Source organism: Podarcis gaigeae, assembly GCF_964106915.1.
Source record: "Podarcis gaigeae genome assembly, chromosome: 2".
Lineage (NCBI taxonomy): Eukaryota > Metazoa > Chordata > Lepidosauria > Squamata > Lacertidae > Podarcis > Podarcis gaigeae.
The window spans coordinates 108,092,859-108,113,932 of record NC_139679.1 but is presented as its reverse complement, the minus strand read 5'-3'; the positions used below and the strand labels follow the sequence as shown (position 1 = coordinate 108,113,932).

Here is a 21,074-nt window from a genome sequence, read left to right as displayed (position 1 = left end):
CCCTTCTCTTCCCTCCCCCTCCCCTTTTATGAAGATCACCCGCTCTGAGACCCCACAGCTAATTCTCCCCTGGCCTCCTTGCTGGCCCAAGTAGGACCAATTCAGCCAGCTAGCCCTGGGAATTATCTAATGCTTATTTCCCCTAAATTAAATTTCGGAATTTTGAATTTTATTGTTATTCATGTTTTTATACTGTATTTAAATCTGATTTTACAATTAAGTGTTTTAAAGTTGTTGTTAGCTGCCCTGAGCCCGGTTTTTGAACTGGGAAGGGCGGGGTATAAATTATTATTATTATTATTATTATTATTATTATTATTATTATTATTCTGGAGACACTGGAAGCAAAGGGGGTGGGCGAATATTCCCCTTCCTCTTCTGTTAGGATCTGATCTTCCTGCAATTGCATTCCCCAATCTTCCGATTCAGACCAGCCCCTGACACAGGAGGGGTGGCATCCCATCCAAAGCAGGTAAATCCCCGGCCTCAGGAGCTACCAGACCACTTGCCAAGATTCAGATTCAGCTTAACTGACCCTCATCCAACTCACTGCTAAGTGTGGACAGTGGTTCAGCCCCTCTCCGCAGCCTGGTCTGACTCTGGGGGCAAGCAGAAGGACATGCATGGCAATAACTGTTATGTACTGAACTTCTTACCCTGGGCCAGAGGGGGATACTGCAGATAGTTATGCAAATAAGGGATCGAAAGTGACGTTCAGTGATTGGATAGTTTTAGAAAATTGTTACAATTACGTTGTATTGGAGCTGTATATAAGCAGGCTGACTGAACCCTTCAGTTCAGTTCTGTTCTGGCCTGTGAATAAACAAGAGCTGTTTGAAGAATCGCTGTGTTGTCTGATATGTTCACCCACAACTCAACAATAACAACTCTTCCCCCTCTGCCACATGGGACTCACAGCAGCGGCTCTCGACTTCACTGTCCGTCCAGGTGCCGTTGGACAGGCACTTCCGCACTTTGGGCCCCACGATCTCGCGCTCGGGCCGGCACACGTATTCGATCTCGTAGTCGAAGGGCAGGAAGCGGGCACTCTGGACCTGTTCGCGAGTCAAGCCTCGGTAGCGGATGCCGCCATCCCAAGGAGGGAAGATGAGTTTGCAGCCTGGGAGGGGAGAGGGAGAAGAAGAGGTGGAGGGAAGGGGGCAAGGCAAGGTAGAGGAGGGGGAAAAGAAGAAGGGAACAATTTTATTTTATTTTATTTTAAGCAGTGATCAGCACTGGTTTATAAGCAGCCTGCATCATGAGAGTCTGTGTGCTGTACTGCTTAGGATCTTGGAGGCCTGAGTTCAAATCTTGATTCAGCCACAAAGCTTTTTGGGTGACCTGGAGCCTATCATTTTTTGACCCTACATAACTCCATTCTTATCCATTCTTAAGGAAACCAGCCCTGAGGATAGATCCTGAAGCTGAGGCTCCAATACTTTGGCCACCTCATGAGAAGAGAAGACTCCCTGGAAAAGACCCTGATGTTGGGAAAGATGGAGGGCACAAGCACAAGGAGAAGGGGACGGCAGAGGACGAGATGGTTGGACAGTGTCCTCGAAGCTACCAGCATGAGTTTGACCAAACTGCGGGAGGCAGTGGAAGACAGGAGTGCCTGGCGTGCTCTGGTCTGTGGGGTCACGAAGAGTTGGACATGACTAAATGACTAAACAACAACAACAAACTCCACAAGGCTGTTGTGAGAATAGAAAGCACATGTTTTCATTCATATATGCCACCTTATGGAATCTTACGGAATGAAAATAATAACTTCCTTCTTTGGAGATTTTAAAGCAGAGGTTGGATGGGCATCTGTCATGGCTGAGATTCCTACATTGCAGGGGGCTGGACTAGACAGCAGTTCTCAACCTGTGGGTCCCCAGATGTTGTTGGACTACAACTCCCATCATCCCTGAGCTCTGGCCTTCCTAGCTGGGGTGATGGGAGTTGTAGTTCAACAACATCTGGGGACCCACAGGTTGAGAAAGGCTGGACTAGGATGACACTCAGGGTCCCTTCCAACTCTATAATTCTACGATTCTATAACACAATTTTAAAAATGGGTCCCCCTCTAAATCTGTCCTGGGGGGATCCCCCAAATCCTCCAGAGCAGATCTGTGGATGCCACAGGCCACACGTAAAGGGAGGAGAGATTAGGGGAGTCCAGCTGCCCAAGCGGAAGTTGTTCCACTGTGTGTTTGCTGAGCTGAACGCTGCCCAGCATGCTAGAAATAAAAGAAGCATTTAAAATACAATTAAAAAGTACGCCGCATCTAGCACAGCACATTGCAATTGCTAAAACAAACAGAAACATTGTTAAGTGATCATCCAAGACCCTAAGCAATTTTCAAGCAGCCCGTTGGAATAAATGTTTAGGAGCCAATTCAGGTACAGTACAAAAATCTTTACGTGGCGAAGGAAGTCTTCAGTGAAGGAATTCTGCCATATGCAATGCGAGTTATTTTACATAGATACCCTCTAAAGCAGGGGTCAGCAAACTTTTTTGGCAGGGGGCCGGTCCACTGTCCCTCATACCTTGTGACTATATTTTGGAGAAAAAATTAACGAATTTCTATGCCCAACAAATAACCCAGAGATGCATTTTAAATAAAAGCACACATTCTACTCATGTAAAAACATGCTGATTCCTGGACCGTCCATGGGCCGGATTTAGAAGGCGTGGGGGCCGGATCCGGCCCCCGGGCCTTAGTTTGCCTCTCCATGCTCTAAAGGTTAAGCAAACTGCATCAGCACAGAGGGAATACAGAGAGCCATTTCCCAAGTTGATAACTATTCCTCAGTGAGCAGGCAGCCACCTGGGGTGCTGATCAGCCATACTGCAGGCCCACCTGGAGAGGGTTTTTATCGCACTTCCGCAACCAATTAGGGAATCTAGGGAAGCAGAGGAGCCGGTACAGCTCTCCTCAGCTCAACGCATGGGCGGGTGCTCCAGGCAGATGGTGGCTCCCCGTATGGATTGATGCCCACAAGTTGCTACTTCGTAAATGGCCATCTGCATATGCCCCTAAATATAACAAATTATTCTATATGCTCCAGGCAGAAGAAGGGAGAGGCAACAGGGAGTGCATTAGCACTGCATTTCTAGGGAAAGGGAGAAAGCGGGTAGGTCACGAGACCAGAGGATTAGTGTGGGGTAGCTGAGAAGATGGAAAATTCATTAAAAAATATATATATATTTATTGAGATTTTACAAAAAACAAAAGTTTACAGAGTGAAAATTTTTAAAAAGCATATAAGAAGGAAAAACTAAGAAAAAGAAAAATACAAAAATTAAGAAATAAAGATTACAAGATAAAAAGAAAAATTAAAAAGAAATCCATTTTTAAGTATCTTTGAACTCATTTGCTTGTTTCGTTGACCTCCTCACACCTCCCCTTTTTGTATTCCCATTTACATAATCAAATCAGCAAATCGTTACCCTTTCATTTATCTTAACTTTAAATCTTAACATAATATTATATATTTTCATATATTATCAATCCATTTTTGCATATTCTTATTAACTTTGTTGCTAATGCCACTTATTTTCAATCCAACATCATTTTAACATTCATTAATTTTACAGTATTTCTGCAGATAGTCTTTAAATTTCTTCAAATCTTCTTCCACCAGCTCTTCTCCCTGGTCTCGGATTCTGCCAGTCATTTCCGCCAATTCCATATACTGGTAGTCCATCGAGAAGATGGAGAATTCAGACCAGGAGACCTGGATTCAAATCACCTACTTAGGGATGTCCCAACCTGGCTCACACTAGAGGAATGTTTGAAAGAGCTGGGTATGTTTAGCTTGGATGAGAGATTAAGGGGAGGCACTTTACAATGAAAGCGACATTATGGGACTTCGAACAGTCGTGGCTTCCTCGACAATTTGTAAAAGCTGTTGAGAGTTGCTAGGAGACCCTCACAGAGAAGTTTAATGGTTAGTTCTACTTTCCAGGGAACTCTGGGAATTGTAGCTCTTTGACGGGAATTGGGGAGGGACAGCTTTCAGCACCCTTAACAAATTGCAGCTCCCAGGAGGCTGTGGGGAAAGCCATGACTGCTTAATTAGCAGTGGGTGGCACTGTGGCCTAAACCACAGAGTCTAAGGCTTACTGACCAGAAGGTCCGCGGTTTGAATCCCCACGACAGGGTGAGCTCCAGTTGCTCCTGCCAACCTAGCAGTTCGAAAGCACATCAAAGTGCAAGTAAATAAATAGGTACCGCTGGCGGGAAGGTAAACGGCGTTTTTGTGCGCTGCTCTGATTCGCCAGAAGCGGCTTAGTCATGCTGGCCACATGACCCGGAAGCTGTACACCGGCTCCCTCGGCCTATAGAGCGAGATGATCGCCGCAACCCCAGAGTCAGTCACGACTGGACCTAATGGTCAGGGGTCCCTTTACCTTTACCTTACCTTCAAATATCTGAAGGGGCGTCATTACAGAAGAAGATGAAGCAGAGCTGTTCTCTGTTGCCCCAGAGGGCAGGGCTAGAAACTAAATTGCATTTCAACTAAATGCAAAGAGAAACTTCTCAACGGGGCTGTAGCCAAGGGGGGCGGCAGGGAGGGGCAGCTGTCCCCCCACTAATAAAAATCAATAAAAAATACATAGCAAACGAGGTTCTGCCCCGGCCATCCCCCTAATAGAAATCCTGGCTATGCCCATGGTTGGGCCTGTTTGACCATGGGACAGGCTGACTTGGGAGGAAGTGGACCCTCCTTTGTGGCAGGTATTTCAGCAGAAGGACGGTGGCCATCTCTTGCGTGTGCTGTAATTGCATCATCTGGCAATGTTGATCTTGTGTTGAGTGAGGGGGTCAGACTGGATGACCTCCATGGTCCCCCCAGGTCTCTCAGTCTGTAACCTGGGTGACCTCAATGGCACAATTGCTCTCGTTCAGCAAGAAGCAGCCATTTGCCTGCTCACATGCTGCGGGTAACTAAATCAAGGCTCCCTGCAAGACCGTAGCCCCTACTCAAAGCGAGTGACCTCATCTGACAGTGAGTAATTCTGATGCAAAGATGCAGCGCGATTACCTGCCCATAAAGGAAATTGCCTGTTCGTTCTTTGCATTAGTCACCACTCTTGGCCTTACCTCTTCCAAGTTGAGGCACCCACTCAAAAGAGAGAGCTGTTTTCATCTCAGCTGGCCATTAGGAAGACGCGTAAGGAAAGAACAGGTATGTGGTTTTTCTTATTTCCTCCTCCCTCCCAATTCGATTTTCCTCTGATGTCATGCCTTTGTAGATTGCAAGCACGGTGGGCAAGAACTGCATTGTTTTTATTGACTTGTAAGCCACCCCAGGAACCTCTTTTTAGGCTCCAAAATAAGCAACTCTTGGGAACCTTTATTTAAAAAGAAAAATCGAAGAACGGGATAAAAAAAATCTTTACACAATGTAAGAGGATACCTGCTGGGTCAGAACAGAAAGTTAGCAGCATAGCCTCCTGCTTCCAATAGAGACCAGTCAGGTGCTTCTGGGCATGTCTGGCTCCCCAGCAAATTGGTAGTCAATGAGCATTGACTATGTCTGAACATGGAAGTTCTACATTCCATGGTGCCTCATGGAGAAAAACGAGGGTTGCTCTTCCTTTAGGTTAAAAGCAATCCTTTTTTCAAAAGAAGGAGGAAAAACGGTGCCTCCGATGTTGATTCAGGAATAAAAAGTGTGCTTTGGCTTTCCTTACACTGCACACGGTTGAAGTGAGAACAAAGGGGAGAATTTGACATGGTCTGCTTTGAGTTCCCTAACACCGACTCTGCACAGTGCTTGTCCAGGAGGGTTTGAAGATGCATAACTCTGCAAGAAAGACAAAGAGGCCACAGGCTGACAAGGAACTGCGGGGGTGGAGAGGGAAGAGCAGGCAACCAGGAAGGCTCATCATGAAAGGCTTTGTATTTTTTATTTTATTTTAATGGTATTGTTATCAGGTAGGAATAAAACAGAGCTGTGATTAATCACCAGACACAAAGGTGGTGCTCTTAATTTAATAAAGCTAATTTAAGGTTCTGCTGAATGACCCCTTTACTCAGCATTCCTCCTGATCTGCATGCAGAGAGCTTATAGGTTGGTTAGGCTATATTTGGCAATTGCTGAGCATCTCTTCTGATTAGTTTACAAAGTGTTTACATGCCATATAATCACAGAAGTGTAGATATATAAATGCAACGTAATTAGAAATATTATATTAGAAATTTATATAAATTTATATATAGCAAAATGGGATGCGGGTGGCGCTGTGGGTTAAACCACAGGGCCTACGGCTTGCTGATCGGAAGGTCGGCGGTTCGAATCCCCGCGACAGGGTGAGCTCCCATTGCTCGGTCCCTGCTCCTGCCAACCTAGCAGTTCGAAAGCACACCAGTGCAAGTAGATAAATAGGTACCACTCCAGCGGGAAGGTAAACGGTGTTTCCGTGCACTGTTCTGGTTCGCCAGAAGCGGCTTAGTCATGCTGGCCACATGACCCGGAAGCTGTACGCCGGCTCCCTCGGCCAATAAAGCGAGATGAGCGCCGCAACCCCAGAGTCAGCCACGACTGGACCTAATGGTCAGGGGTCCCTTTACCCTTTACCTTATATATAGCAAAGGGAACTCTATAGCAATTAGGTATATTTTAATCTAGTCAACTATGTGATAGGCTTATGTTACAAAATGAATATGGATTTTGAATTTGATGTTTGTAGTTCTTTTTCAGTTTTGGAATAAAGTTTAAAAATAAAATTAAAATCATAGAATTGTAGAGTTGGAAGGGGTCCCAAGGATCATCTAGTCCAACCCCCTGCAATGCAGGAATATGCAGCTGCCCCACACAGGGATCGAACCTGCAACCTCAGCGTTACCAGCACCATGCTCTAACCAACCGTCAATAGTCCGTTCGCCCTACATTTCTCACTTCACTTCCCCATCGCTTTCCAAACCACATAATATCTGGTCCCCCGCCCCCAATATTTGATTGTTTTCACACATTCATACAAGAAGCAACAATCAATATTCAAGAACCCCACCCCCACAGATGCACCAAATTGTGTGCTTGTGTGTTTTAAAGTGGATTTGTTGTGCTCGGCAGGCAGATCACTTGAATCCGCTTTGATTATGCAAACCTAAAGTTCCGAGAGCTGCTAAAATCCTGTCTGGAAAATATAATCTGTCTGCAGATACTCTTATTAAGATAGTGAGGCGATAAATTAAAATAGAAGAAGCCGATCTATGGAGATGGCTTCTGAGGGATTTTAGGCTGATATGGCTGGTGAATCATCCAGCTAGGCGTGGGGACCCCCTGGAGATACCTGCTCTCATGATGTCTTAAAAAAATGGTGTGTGAACACAAATTCCTCTTTAAGCCTTCTCATTGGGAAGCACTGGCCATTTCTTCTCCCTTGGCAGAAGCCAATCACATGTACAAGAAAGGTTAATTATAACCCCCCCCCTCCTAGGTAGGTTCTAGTTAGGAAGAAATGAGAACATAGAATGGAATCGTAGATGGGACATAGCTCAGCTGGTTAGAGCACCGTGGTGACAATGCCAAGCTTGCAGGTTCAATCCCTGGTATGGGAGAGGTGCATATTCCTGTACTGCAAGGGGTTGGAGTAGATGATCCTCAGGGTCCCTTGCATGGGAGGCTGTTTCTTTAAGATTCTGGAGGAGGCCCTGGGCCTATTTTCTTATGCCAATGGGACCTGTGTTACTGGACAAGGTTTAGTAACTCAAGTCCCAGGTACCTAAAAGCAGCTTCTGTTGAGCTGGTCTATCTACTTGAGGGAGAGAATGGGAGTTGTTTTCTGCAAAAATGGCTGAAGCATGGTCGCTGAGGTCTTGGCAGGCAGATTGACAATGGCTCAGCAGCAATCACTGTGCCCAGTTCTGGGCGCCACAGATTAAGGAGGATCTTGACAAGCTGGAATGTGTACAGAGGAGGGCGACCAAGGTTCTGGAAAGCAAGCCTTATGAGGAACGGTTGAGGGAGCTGAGTACGTTTGCCTTGGAGAAGACTGAGAGGTGATATTATGGCCATCTTCAAATAGCCGAAGGGCTGTCAAATGGACGGTGGAGCAAGCTTGTTTTTGGCTGCTCCGGTGGGGTAGGACCATAGCTGTCAACGTTTCCCTTTTTTAAAGGGAAATTCCCTTATTCCGAACAGGATTCCTCGCAAGAAAAGGGAAAAGTTGACAGCTATGGGTAGGACCCAATCCAATGGATTCAAGTTACAGGAAAGGATATTCTGATTGAATATTAGGAAGGACTTTTTAACAGCAAGCGTCGTTCTGACCAGTGGCGTAGCGTGGGTTGTCAGCACCCGGGGCAAGGCAAGTAATTTGTGCCCCCTAACCCATGGATTTGCGCCCCCTAACCCTAACCCCCAGATGTTGCACCCGGTGCTGGCGGCCCCCCCTGCACCCCCCATGCTACGCCACTGGTTCTGACAGTGGAACCGACTCCCTTGGAATGTGATGGACTCTCCTTCCTTGGGGGTTTTTAAACAGAGGTTGGACGGCTATCTGCCAGGGTTTCTTTGGTTTTGATTCCTGCCTTCCAGGGGGATTGGAATAGATTACCCCTGGGGGTCCATACAACTCAACAATGCTGTGATTCTATGTGGAATGATTGGAACAATGCAAGTTAATGAACAGAGTGGGGCAAAGAATGTTCCAGGTATTCAGCGTGACAGAATGCGTGAACTGCGGAGAGATGATGTGTCGGTTCGTGCGTGCATGAATCTCCTGATTCATGTTCTCTGGGTTTGCCTGCACCAAGCTTACAGGGAGGTTGGTTTATACCGAGTCTTTATTCGGCATTTATTCCGATTTGTTTATAGGGCGCTTAAGCGACAATAAGCATACGTCCTGATTTGCTTGCGGGGCGTTTAAACCGTCTTTCCGTTAATCATTCATTCATCCCACGCTTTTTAATGCTCTTCCCCTGTCACTGCCCAAACCACAAAGAGTCTGCCGCAGCTTTAAAAACATGAAGGGAGAAAGGATTGGATTTGTTGCTCTGGGGCAACAGAGCCCTCGAATCCACTTCAAATGCGCAAACCGGGCGGGCGAGCACTCATATCCCTCTTGCAGAAAACAGTGACAGTATAGAGGCGTCCCGTGTCATCCCCTTTCACTTGACTGATTGCATTTCTATGCAGCGTTCCATTCAACGAATCCCAAAGCGGCTTACAAACAAGCAGCAACAACAACAGCAACATGACAGAACATCATTCTACCGGCACAACTCATATAATTGTAATATACCGCTCCGCCACGAAGCCAAGGGAAAAGACCATTGCAAAAGCCTTCAGCTGGCCTAATGCCTCTATGGCTTATATATATATATATATATATATATATATATATATATATATATATGGTTTTGGTGTCCTCGGGTGTCTTCCCGTGTAAAAGTTGGGGTGTCTAGGCGACGTTTCGACGAGGTCTCACTCGTCATCTTCAGGCTGGTGCTTTCGGCTTCTTGTTACTGGAACAGAGCGGGATCTCAATGTTTGAGTTCCTATAAATACTGTAGAGAGGGTGTGGTGTCTAGCCTCCAATGTTCTGGGCAGAGAGGAAGTTCCCAGGCTAGTGTGCCTTTTCTTCTTTTGTTCCTTAATTACTTGAGAGATACCTTGAGTGATTTCTTGAGTGATATCCTGAGTACCACTTAGGTGGGTCATTAGGTGTGGATTAGTTGCTAAAGTCTTTGTGTCTTGACCTCTTGAACTTTGTGAAGAGTTTTCCTGAGAAGATGGCTGTATTGCACTTAGTTGTGCTTTGGCTTGGCTTCGTGTATAGGGGCGAGCTGTGGTTTTGTGGCTTGTGTCAGCCAGATCTGTGTAGGGATTGCAGGGGGGTGCAGCATCCGGAGGTGCCACCATGGATTGGCTACTGGATGGTGTCAGTAATTCATCTGTGGAGAGGGTCTGGGTTTGGGTCTGGTGTGGTTGATTGGTGTTGGCGTTCTGTGTGCCTCTGGATCTGGTGTCAGTTTTTGTGGGGAGGGCTAATTTCCAGATGTCTGGCAAGCGGGATGTGTCGTCACGCTTGTTCATGTTGTGAGGGTGTTTCTCTATCTCGATGGCTTCCATGATTATTCTCTTGTGGTGATGTTCCGTGTTAAAGAGCAAAAGAAGAAGAACAAAAGAACAAAAGAAGAAAAGGCACACTAGCCTGGGAACTTCCTCTCTGCCCAGAACATTGGAGGCTAGACACCACACCCCCTCTACAGTATTTATAGGAACTCAAACATTGAGATCCCGCTCTGTTCCAGTAACAAGAAGCCGAAAGCACCAGCCTGAAGATGACGAGTGAGACCTCGTCGAAACGTCGCCTAGACACCCCAACTTTTACACGGGAAGACACCCGAGGACACCAAAACCTGCATTCCTGTACCCGTGAAAATCTACGAAAGCATATATATATATATATATATTATTTAAGAAAAACAGGAAAGAGGCCTTTCTTGGAAGATGCGCCTCCGGTTTGGTTTTGTGCCTTGGCTGAGCTGAGCCAAAAGGGAGGAAACAGGTGGGATCAGTGCAGGAGAAAACCTGAGCTGCGCATGCAAATCGAGCAATTACTGTAACCATGTAGTTGAGAAAAACACCCATTGGGGGAACTGACTTTCTTCCACATTATGGGAAGGCTAAGGAATGATTGGGGGGAAACAATGAGTTACTGATTACCATCAATACCTCACAGGGAGATTTATTCCTATGCTCACAATGTAGCTGCATTTATGTATGGATTTTCTTTCTTCTTCAAGAGGCTGCCAACTTTACAACTGGCACTGATAGCTGTGCCTCTAACAGCAGCAGCATTTTAGGAGATGAAGATGCTGCTCTTCTGTACCTGTGAGTTTGTCCCGGAAGGCAAAGGGGCTGGCTGGCTGCAGCTAGTGGTGATGGTGTTCCTGAGATACCACTTCAGGTTTCAGCTCTTGCTCCAAGTAGGAACTGTGCTCTGTCGGACCTTAAAGGTAAAGGTAAAGGGACCCCTGACCATTAGGTCCAGTCGTGGCTGACTCTGGGGTTGCGGCGCTCATCTCGCTTTATTGGCCGAGGGAGCCGGCGTACAGCTTCTGGGTCATGTGGCTAGCATGACTAAGCCGCTTCTGGTGAACCAGAGCAGCTCACAGAAACGCCGTTTACCTTCCCGATGGAGTGGTACCTATTTATCTACTTGCACTTGACATGCTTTCGAACTGCTAGGTTGGCAGGAGCAGGGTCCGAGCAATGGGAGCTCACGCCGTCACAGGGATTCGAACCGCCGACCTTCTGATTGGCAAGCCCTAGGCTCTTTGGTTTAACCCACAGCGCCACCGCATCCTCTGTCGGACCTTAGAAAGGGGCATAAAATGGCCATGAGAAGCAATGGGAATAGGACTCTCCCAAGGCCATTCAAACGAAACAGGGGGAAAGAGCAGGCGCCAACAACGGTGACTGGGTCAACTGGAAGGAACACAATTCCCAGAGTTCCCTGGGAGGAGGGGAATCTCTCTAGATCAGGGGTCGGTAACCTAAGGCCCAGGGGCCCCCAAACCGAGCTGCCCACTCAGCAAATCCCCTTGAGCTGCGCTAAACTGGCGCAGTGCGGTGACTTGCTTCCACAGCACCGGAAATAGTGTCTGTGCATGCGCAGATGCCAGAAATTGTGTCTCCGCCGACGCACCTGCGCAGACACAGATGCCGGAAATCGTGTGCGCATGCACGATCCAGTCCATGGAGGGATCTCCGCTGAGGTGAATCGGCCCAGGCGAGGTAAACCGTGCTAACCCCTGCTCTAGATCTCCCAGGATCTGTGGGCAACTGCCCTGTGGTGTGAGCAACTTTAACAGCAGGTAGCAAATTCCCAGCGAAGCATTTTTGGGCTCTGGAATGACTCTGCCCTATGAATCCCCAAAATGGTCGGACCCAGGGTTTAGCAGTTTTCAGGCAGTATATAAAGAATATTTATTCTTGTTATTAGGCAGCATTCAGATTAGCAGGCCTATTAAAAGGAATGGACAAGGGGTTTACTCTGAGCAAGAGTACAGAGCTGAATTTATTATTGTCCTTATCCTGCCTTTCTTCTAAGAATTTGTCCAATCTGCTTTTAAAGCCATCCAAGGTGGTAGCCACCATTGGTTCCTGTGGCAGTGAGTTCCATAGTTTAACGATGTGCCGCGTAAACTTTTCTTTTTTAACTGAGTAGCTTTGGTCCTATTGGAAGCCCTGGAGTTGGCGTAACCTAGAAATTTAGCAGAGTAAAATACACCGTCTCCCAAAGTTGCAACATTAGGGACTTAAGAACTGCTGCGCTGGATCAGATGACAGGCCCATGTAGTCTTAGCACTTAGTACCCAGCAGTGGGCAGCCAAAAGCCCCTGGGAAGTTCAAAAATAGGGTATGATGGAGATGGCTGTCCCCTGCTGTTTGTCCCCAGCATCTGATAATTATGTTAGCCTGTAATGAAGGCAAACCGCTCAGCAGTCTCCTCAACAAAGAAAATTGCCGTGTAATTAACAGGCATTCAAGTGGGTTTCGTTTCCAGACAAAGAAGGAGCAAACCACCAACCACATTTTCGTATTCATTAAAGGCATTTATCCCAAAAAGGTGCGGGGGGGGGGGGGGGAGGGAGGGAATGCAAAAGAGGAAGCACAGATTTCGGCTATTGTTGCTTGCTCCATTGAGTTCTGAAAAGCTTTTTACTCCATCTGGCCTCCTGAACCTAACCTTAAATTGCTACCATGTGGAGTCTGAGGCGAACATATGACCTTATCAAATCCAATCTCTCAGTATGATTAAAGAACAAACAAACTGGTGCTTTGGATTGAGGGAGAAGAATAAATCAGGGGTGTAACGCCAGCTTAGTCCCAGCTCTGCTTTCAACCTGCGTATCAACAAACCACAATCTCTCCCCCCCCCTCTCCTTTCTTCGGCTCATCTTTAATAGAAAAATAAAGGAACCATATGGACTGAACTGGATGATCAACATCCAGCCAGTTCTGGGCACTTGCAAGCTCTGCTGATCACCTTAAGAAAGCAGCAGATGAAGAGAGAGGCTGATTTGACATAGCAGTGGATGGACCTGCTTGCAGGAGCAGATTGCTGCAAATGTGTTACTCTGCTGCAGAGGGAGCTGCACTGGGTGGTACTTGCCTCCTGGGCCAGGTTCAAGGTAAGGTAAAGGTAAAGGGACCTCTGACCATTAGGTCCAGTCGCAGATGACTCTGGGGTTGCGGTGCTCATCTCACTTTATTGGCCGAGGGAGCTTACAGCTTCCGGGTCATGTGGCCAGCATGACTAAACCGCTAATCTGGTGAAACCAGAGCAGCACACGGAAATGCCGTTTACCTTCCCGCCGGAGCAGTACCTATTTATCTACTTGCACTTTAATGTGCTTTCGAACTGCTAGGTTGGCAGGAGCAGGGACCGAGCAATGGGAGCTCACCCTGTCGTGGGGATTCGAACCGCCGGCCTTCTGATCGGCAAGCCCTAGGCTCTGTGGTTTAACCCACAATAATGCACAGAGCGCTAAACAACTTGGGCTCACAGTATCTTGAGAACCACCTGATCCCTTGTGCTCCATTCTCCATCCCTGAGATCCACTGAGGGGACACTTCTGGTGGTTCCCCACGCCCCTGAGACGCAACACAACAGCCTTTGCGAGGGGCCACACCTTTGGGGCAGCAGGCCCTACATTCCCTTCGTCATTCCTCAGATGGTAAATAGGGACATTTCTCACCCCGCTGCCACCCCAACTGACCCTCCTTGACTCCACCATGTTTTGTTCCCTCGCCCTCACAGAGCATTTCCTATGAGAAGAAGGGCAACTGTGACCACCACTTCACCAATGGGACACAGCACAGCTATATTGTTTAGACGGGGCTTTGCAATACTGATCTTCTCTTTTTAAAAACTGTCAGAAAGTTCTTCCTCATGTTTAGTTGGAATCTCCTTCCTTGTAACTTGAATCCATTGGTTCAAGTCCCACCCTGTTGTCTGGGCGGCCCAGGACCTCCATCCCCACTGCCCTGGCTTCCGTCCCAGGCAGGTCACTTCAGCACTGCTCTTGCAGCCGTTTGACTTCACCCCTGGAGGCACACTCCATTGTCTCTCGAGACAGATAGATGCCAACAATGCAACAAAGAAACTGGGCTTGGACCAGTGACGGCCCTTCAAATCAAGGACAGTCTTCTCTAAATTAGGGCACATGGCCATAGGAACGTAAGAGGGGCATGCTGGATCAGGCCAGCGGCCCATCTAGTCTAGGATCCTGTTCTTGCAGTGGCTGACCAGGTACTCATGGGAAGACTGCAAGCAGAACCTGAGCACATTCCCAGTCACGGGCATTCAGAGGCATATATTGCCACAGGCAGTGGAGGCCATGCCACTCGGATAACATTATGTTGTCCAGGCAACATACAGCCATTAGTTTTCAAAGAGAATTTAAAGCATGGTATAACAACACCGCAAGAAAATTCAATATAGAAATCCCACATCAACCTAGGGAGATAGGCAGCAACGACCATAATCCAAGAGCCTCATCGATTAAACGTGCTGAACAACTTCATTAAGGGTGTGGTTTTTTAAAGAAAAAAACCTCAAGAAACTTCTATTAAGACCGAGGGCGCTAATATTCAACCCAGTCTTTCCCCGGTGCTAAAATTATCTTCAAAAGGTGTTCTTAAAATGTCAGAAGGCATTAAAAAGCTCGGGAGAACAAGGACGTATTTGCCTTGTGTTGATAAGCACCTGGGGAAAGGTCTCCGTGGATATTAGGACAGGGGTGTGGCCATGGCTCAGTGGTGCAGCAACACCAGATTCAATCTCCAGCAACTCCTGGGAGAGACTCCCTGCCTGAATCCCCGCAGAGCCCCTGCCAGTCAGTGCAAGCAATTCTGAGCTAAAGTAGCTGGACCAGTGGTCTGACTCATCAGTAGAAGGCAGCATCCTAGGTTCCTATGGGAGCAGGCAGTTCTATGCGAACTAGGGTTGTTGTCAGGAGCTGAAGTCAGCAATGAAACAATACAGTAAATCACCCCAAGTCAGGAAAGCGAGCTCTTTGTTCAAATAAACGGAACAGCTCAGTCCTAGCGGTCTCAGCCACCCTTCCCAGTCGGTCTTGCCCCAATGAGGCACTTGTGCTCTCTAAGACTCCTCCCCTGGTTCCTTTCCCAGCAGCCGAAGACTCCTTCGCTTGGTCTCTCTTTGCTCCACCCTCTTCATTTCTCTGTGCGTTCTGGGAGACCAGGGGAGAAGGGAGATGGTCGCAGCAGGGAGGGGGAGACTCCCTGGATTCTTCAGCAACCTCTTGATCTGTGCTGGTCCCGGGGGCTAACCGAGAGGTGAGGTCCGAGTCCAGTCCGAGGTCGATGGTGCAAAATGAAGGCAGTCCGTAGAAGTTGAAGCTGGGTGCAGGGCAGGGTGTCAGGTGAGGTCAGGAGCTCCGGCAGGGAAGCAGGTCAGGGATCAGGCTGGAACTGACAACCAATGATGTTGCTCCTGCAACTTGGGACTGGGGCTGGCTTTTATCTTCCCCAAGGCATAGGGACGCCCCGATCCTCAGGTGACTCGCCTCTCCTGGCCTGGAGGCGAGCACTCCTCCTGTGGGAACTTAGCTCCCTCCGCCTCTCTGCCCTGAGCCTCTGCAGCTCAGGAGCGGCTGGAGGGTTACCGGACCCAGAGGCAACCTCAGCTTCCTCTGACGGGGCTGAGGGTGGAGCACCTGCAGGCAATGGGTCCTACATCCCCTCAGGAGCCAGAGCAGACTCAGCTGGTGCCTGCACCTGAGGATCCAGCACAGGTGAGGACCCTTCGGGCTCATGCCCCAGCCCAGCTCAGCTGGTTCTGGAGGCGGGGAATCCTGTGCAGGCTGGGATTCCTCAGGTTCAGCATCCGAATCCGATTCCACATGACCCTTCTCCTCTCCAGCCTCTGCTTCTGCCTCTGCTTCTGGACTGCTCTCTGCCCCAACTTTTACCTGCTCACAAAACCCTGTTGCCCCTTCAGCTTCCGATGCCTCCTCCTCCTCCCATTCTGCTCCCTCTTTACCCTCTGGCCACCCATCGTAGTCCCACCACCAGTCCCCTGGCTTTGAGCCTTCTCCCCCAGAGGTTCCCTAGCTGGTGCCTCCCACCACCTTTTTTCTGCATCCAGCCAGTCCATGACAGCGGTGCATGCCCACCCACCCCCCAATCTAATTCAGAGCCTTACTCAGCACTTCAGAGCAGCCGCAAACCAAATCTAGAGCCTTGCATAATCTTTTAACTGGAGCTCAAAAACCTAATGAAATATACATTTGGGGGGGGGGGTAGAGGAGACACACACAGGCAGCCTGCATGCTGCTGCTCCTCTCTGCTGGGCTGCCTCACCTCCTTTGACAGCTCCAGATCACTCCTCAATCAACTCTGGCCAAATCTTGGGTTGCAGACAAATCCTGGGTCAACCTCAGCTGGCCCGATTCAGCTCAGGATCTGGCATTCAGCTGGAATAGGTGCAAAGCCCTAGTATGTACGTTTCTGCTGCCTCTACTTCAATTGCACAAAACAAATGAAATACCGTGAAAATGCCTGAAACGAGAATTAATTGGCTAGAAATATTATCTTATGGAAATAAACTACCGTATTTTTTGCTCTATAAGACTCACTTTTTCCCTCCTAAAAAGTAAGGGGAAATGTGTGTGTGTCTTATGGAGCGAATGCAGGCTGCGCAGCTATCCCAGAAGCCAAAACAGGAAGAGGGATTGCTGCTTTCACTGTGGAGCGATCCCTCTTGCTATTCTAGCTTCTGAGATTCAGAATATTTTTTTTTCTTGTTTTCCTCCTCCAGAAACTTGTGGTCTGGTGCGTCTTATAGAGCGAAAAATATGGTAAATAAAAAAAAATCAAAAAGCTTAAGGAAAAAAATAGAAAAACCTAAGATAGAACAAAGCCTTAACGGGATGCTGGCTACAAACCTCGTTTCACTGAACTATTGCGTTTCCTCAGAAGAAAATAGAAAAATCATAAACTTTAAATGACCAAAATTTAAAAAAGAGGGTAGAACCCCCCCCAAAATTCTGAAGTATTCTAATCCTAGCTCAAGCTAGGTAAAGCAAAGTGCAGTAATAAAGGATTGAGGACTCAAAAGTACAGTTTGTAATACTTAATTTACAAAAGAGGTTTGAAAACCTAAATGGCAAGTTTTAAACAAAGCCCAACTTGAAGAAAGCAAAGCACAGGATTAAAGGGTTGAGGACTCAGCTGTGAAAATTCTAGTGCTGCTTTTACAAAAAAGGTTTAAATACCTAAATGGCACAAATTCAAAGAAAGGAATACAAGATAAGCTGTTATAGATTTTCAACAAACTCAAGAACAGGGCTGAAACGCTCCCATGGTCTGGATGTTAAAGGTAAAGGTAAAGGGACCCCTGACCATTAAGTCCAGTCGTGGCCGACTCTGGGGTTGCGGCGCTTATCTTGCTTTCTTGGCCGAGGGAGCCGGCGTACAGCTTCCGGGTCATGTGGCCAGCAGGACTAAGCCACTTCTGGCGAACCAGAGCAGCGCAAGGAAACGCCGTTTACCTTCCCGCCGGAGAGGCATCTACTTGCACTTTGACGTGCTTTGGAACTGCTAGGTTGGCAGGAGCAGGGACCGAGCAACAGGAGTTCACCCCATCGCGGGGATTCGAACCGCCGACCTTCTGATTGGCAAGTCCTAGGCTCTGTGGTTTAACTTACAGCGCCACCCGCGTCCCTTGGTCTGGATGTTAAAGATGTTAAAGGGATTTTCATGGTATTTCATTTGTTTTGTGCAATTTCTCAGTTCCGTGACTGTCTTTTTTCAATTGGCCTTTACTTCAACGCCTGCCCTTCTCCTGCTTTCTTAAGGTTCTTAGACATGGCTCCCCTTTGAAGGCAAAATTTTGCCAGCCCTTACTCTGCTGTGATTCCCATAAGGCTGCCAGCTCTTGTGCAGGCTCCTGTAGCAATTCCTTTGATCCGCAGCAGTTTACGTTTTAACTCTGATAAAAGGGGAAGAGCAGGCCGGACCATTTGTTTCTTTAATTCTGGCCATCTGCTGATTCTACAGCAACCTGACAGTCAGGAATCCAACAGGTGACCTGACAGGGGAACAGCGTCACCTGTTGAATTTTCGCTTTCTGTGCGAGTGCTGAAACATCACAGGAGCTCTGCCAGATAACAAAGCAGAGCCGCGAACAGAGGTAATCACCTCCCTTTGCTATCTTCCTGCCTTTGCCTCTGAAAAAAGCCAGCGTTTCAGACAGAGTTCTGGCCCTTATATGGGTCAGCTCAGCTATCAGTATTCTAAATAGGCCTCCGACTGGGATTTGAGGAGAGAGCGAGAGAGCGGCCACTGAATTCTAAGTCGCAGGGAAAATGAAAAGAGCCAGGGCTGGGCTGCACCCTCACATTTCAAAGCACTCCGATGACACGTACTAGGGCTGGGGTCTCCAGGGAAGCAGAGTCCTTGCATTTGTTCCTGCTTAAAGTCAAGGTGAATGGTTTGGATGCCGATTTTCATTTGTAATACCAGTTACATACCTGTCATTTGGAAGGACAGGCATCCTCACCATGGACCCCTTTTTGCTGGGGGATCTTTCCAGAAGAACCACAAACCTGCCTTTCCCACCCGCCTTGAAATCAAGAGCAAGGAACCATGGCAGCTGAGGGGTCATTGTCCCCTATTGCAGCTATTGTAAGTAAAGGTAAAGGGACCCCTGACCATTAGGTCCAGTCGTGGCCGACTCTGGGGTTGCGGCGCTCATCTCGCTTTATTGGCCGAGGGAGCCGGCGTACAGCTTCCGGGTCATGTGGCCAGCATGACTAAGCCACTTCCGGCGAACCAGAGCAGAATATGGAAACGCCGTTTACCTTCCCGCCGCAGTGGTACCTATTTATCTACTTGCACTTTGACTTACTTTCGAACTGCTAGGTTGGCAGGAGCAGGGACCGAGCAACAGGAGCTCACCCTGTCCCGGGGATTCGAACCACCGACCTTCTGATCGGAAAGTCCTAGGCTCTGTGGTTTAACTCACAGTGCCACCTGTGTCCCATGTACTACCAGCTTTTGTATTGTACTACCAGCTTTACTGTATTTTTACTGTATTTTGTATTGTACTACCAACTTTACTGTATGCTTGCGAAACATGAACCACTTATAAACGGCATCTCCAACGCCTCAAAATATTCCATCAACTGTGTCTCCTAATTTTTTTACACATTTCTTGGGAGGGCGGGAAAACTAATGCCAGTGTACTGGAATAAGCAAAGATCACCACTGTCGAAGCAATGATTCTTCAGCATCAACTTTGTTGGGCTGGTCATGTTGTTCAGATGCCTGATTATCGTCTTCCAAGGCAACTACAGTAGTACCTCGGTTTAAGAACTTAATTCGTTTCGGAGGTCCGTTCTTAATCTGAAACTGTTCTTAACCTGAAGCACCACTTTAGCTAATGGGGCCTCCTGCTGCCGCCGCGCCGCTGCTGCACGATTTCTGTTCTCATCCTGAAGCAAAGTTCTTAACCCGAGGTACTATTTCTGGGTTAGTGGAGTCTGTAACCTGAAGCATATGTAACCTGAGGTACCACTGTACTCTATTCTCAACTCACTTATGGACTCACTGTTAAGACCCTGCTCATGGAAGACAATCTTACAAGTGATTGGAGAAGGAGAAGGAGAAGACCGCAAAACTGTATACAAAACTAGTTGGATACTCCTTAGCTTCCTTTCCCTGCAAAACTCTCTCCCCCCTTGCCCCATACAACAATTTCTAGGTTTCTTAAGTTCCCCCTCAACCATCAAACAGAATTCCATGTTCACTGAGCATGCTCAGTCCTCATTAGCCTGTTTTGGATGGTTTTCCTGTCCTTCTATTCAGCTCTTTTTTCTCCGTGTGCCTGTGTGTACACAGAAAGACAGACGTGTACCCATCTCCAGCTGCATCACAGTGTTTCATTTCTCCATTGATGTCTATGGGCAGCTCTCTTGCTCTGTCCCTGAGGATGTTTAGAAAAGAGCTGCTCAGCAGGAAGCAGGAAATGACCTATCCAAAAACGGTAATGAGACGACCCTTTCTAACCTTTCTATATTTACATTTCTCTGTCTGCAGTGTTCCAGCAACTCTTATTCCCCCCCCCCCACCTCCACACCGTCCAGTTGCCAGGTTTATTTCCTCTCAATCTTTCAATATTCCACAGCACCAAGTTATTATGGGGCTGTGTTTTCGGAGGGAGCTACCTCGCTTTAGTTTTTCTTGCTAAACCTTTTAAAAATGTACCTCGGGGTTACCCCAAGTCAGCTCCTGCCATTCTCTTCTTTGTTGGTAGAGCGGCTTTGCCTGCAAACTCATAGGCATCTGGAAGAACTGAATTGGTATTAGTCCCTAGAGACTGACTATTTTGCTGCGTAAATGTGCCCTAAGCTGAAAGCACTTGGCTTCCTCCAGAGTCCTGGGAGCTATAGTCTGTTAAGGGTGTTGGGAACTGTAGCTTTCTGAGCGGTAGACAACGGTTCCCGGGACAGTCATGTGCTTTAAACACAGCCTGACTGTTCAGACAGAGTGCATGTCCATGCCATAGCAATATGTGTATTTGCACCAACCTGTTCCTCCATTGATGATTGGAGGAACGTTGTGAGTTTCCCCTGATGTTACAGAGGCCAGACCGGCCTCAGCCAGAAGGCAGGCATTTAGCATTGCCCGGTCCATTCTGTGGAACAGTCTTCCGGTGGGGATTTGGCAGGTGTTTTCTTCGGACGCCTCTTGAAAGCTATTATTATTATTATTATTATTATTATTATTATTACAGTCATAGGTAAAGGTAAAGGGACCCCTGACCATTAGGTCCAGTCATGGCTGACTCTGTGGTTGCGGCGCTCATCTCGCTTTACTGGCCGAGGGAGCTGGTGCACAGCTTAGTCATGTGCCCAGCATGACTAAGCCGCTTCTGGCGAACCAGAGCAGCCCACAGAAACGCCATTTACCTTCCTGCTGGAGTGATACCTATTTATCTATTTGTACTTTGACGTGCTTTCGAACTGATAGGTGGCCAGGGACCGAACAATGGGAGCTCACCCTGTTGCGGGGATTCGAACCGCCGGCCTTCT

The 21,074-nt window shown here is 47.7% G+C and overlaps 1 protein-coding gene across 1 annotated transcript in view; it reads right to left on the bottom strand.

The window, feature by feature from the left end:
* Window positions 1–21,074, bottom strand: part of GABBR1 (gamma-aminobutyric acid type B receptor subunit 1) — a 168,876-nt gene that overhangs the window by 69,653 nt on the left and 78,149 nt on the right. The window contains exon 4 of the mRNA XM_083723342.1: window positions 917–1,120. Coding sequence (XP_083579468.1) covers window positions 917–1,120 — 204 coding nt within the window. The remainder of the gene's footprint in view (window positions 1–916; window positions 1,121–21,074) is intronic.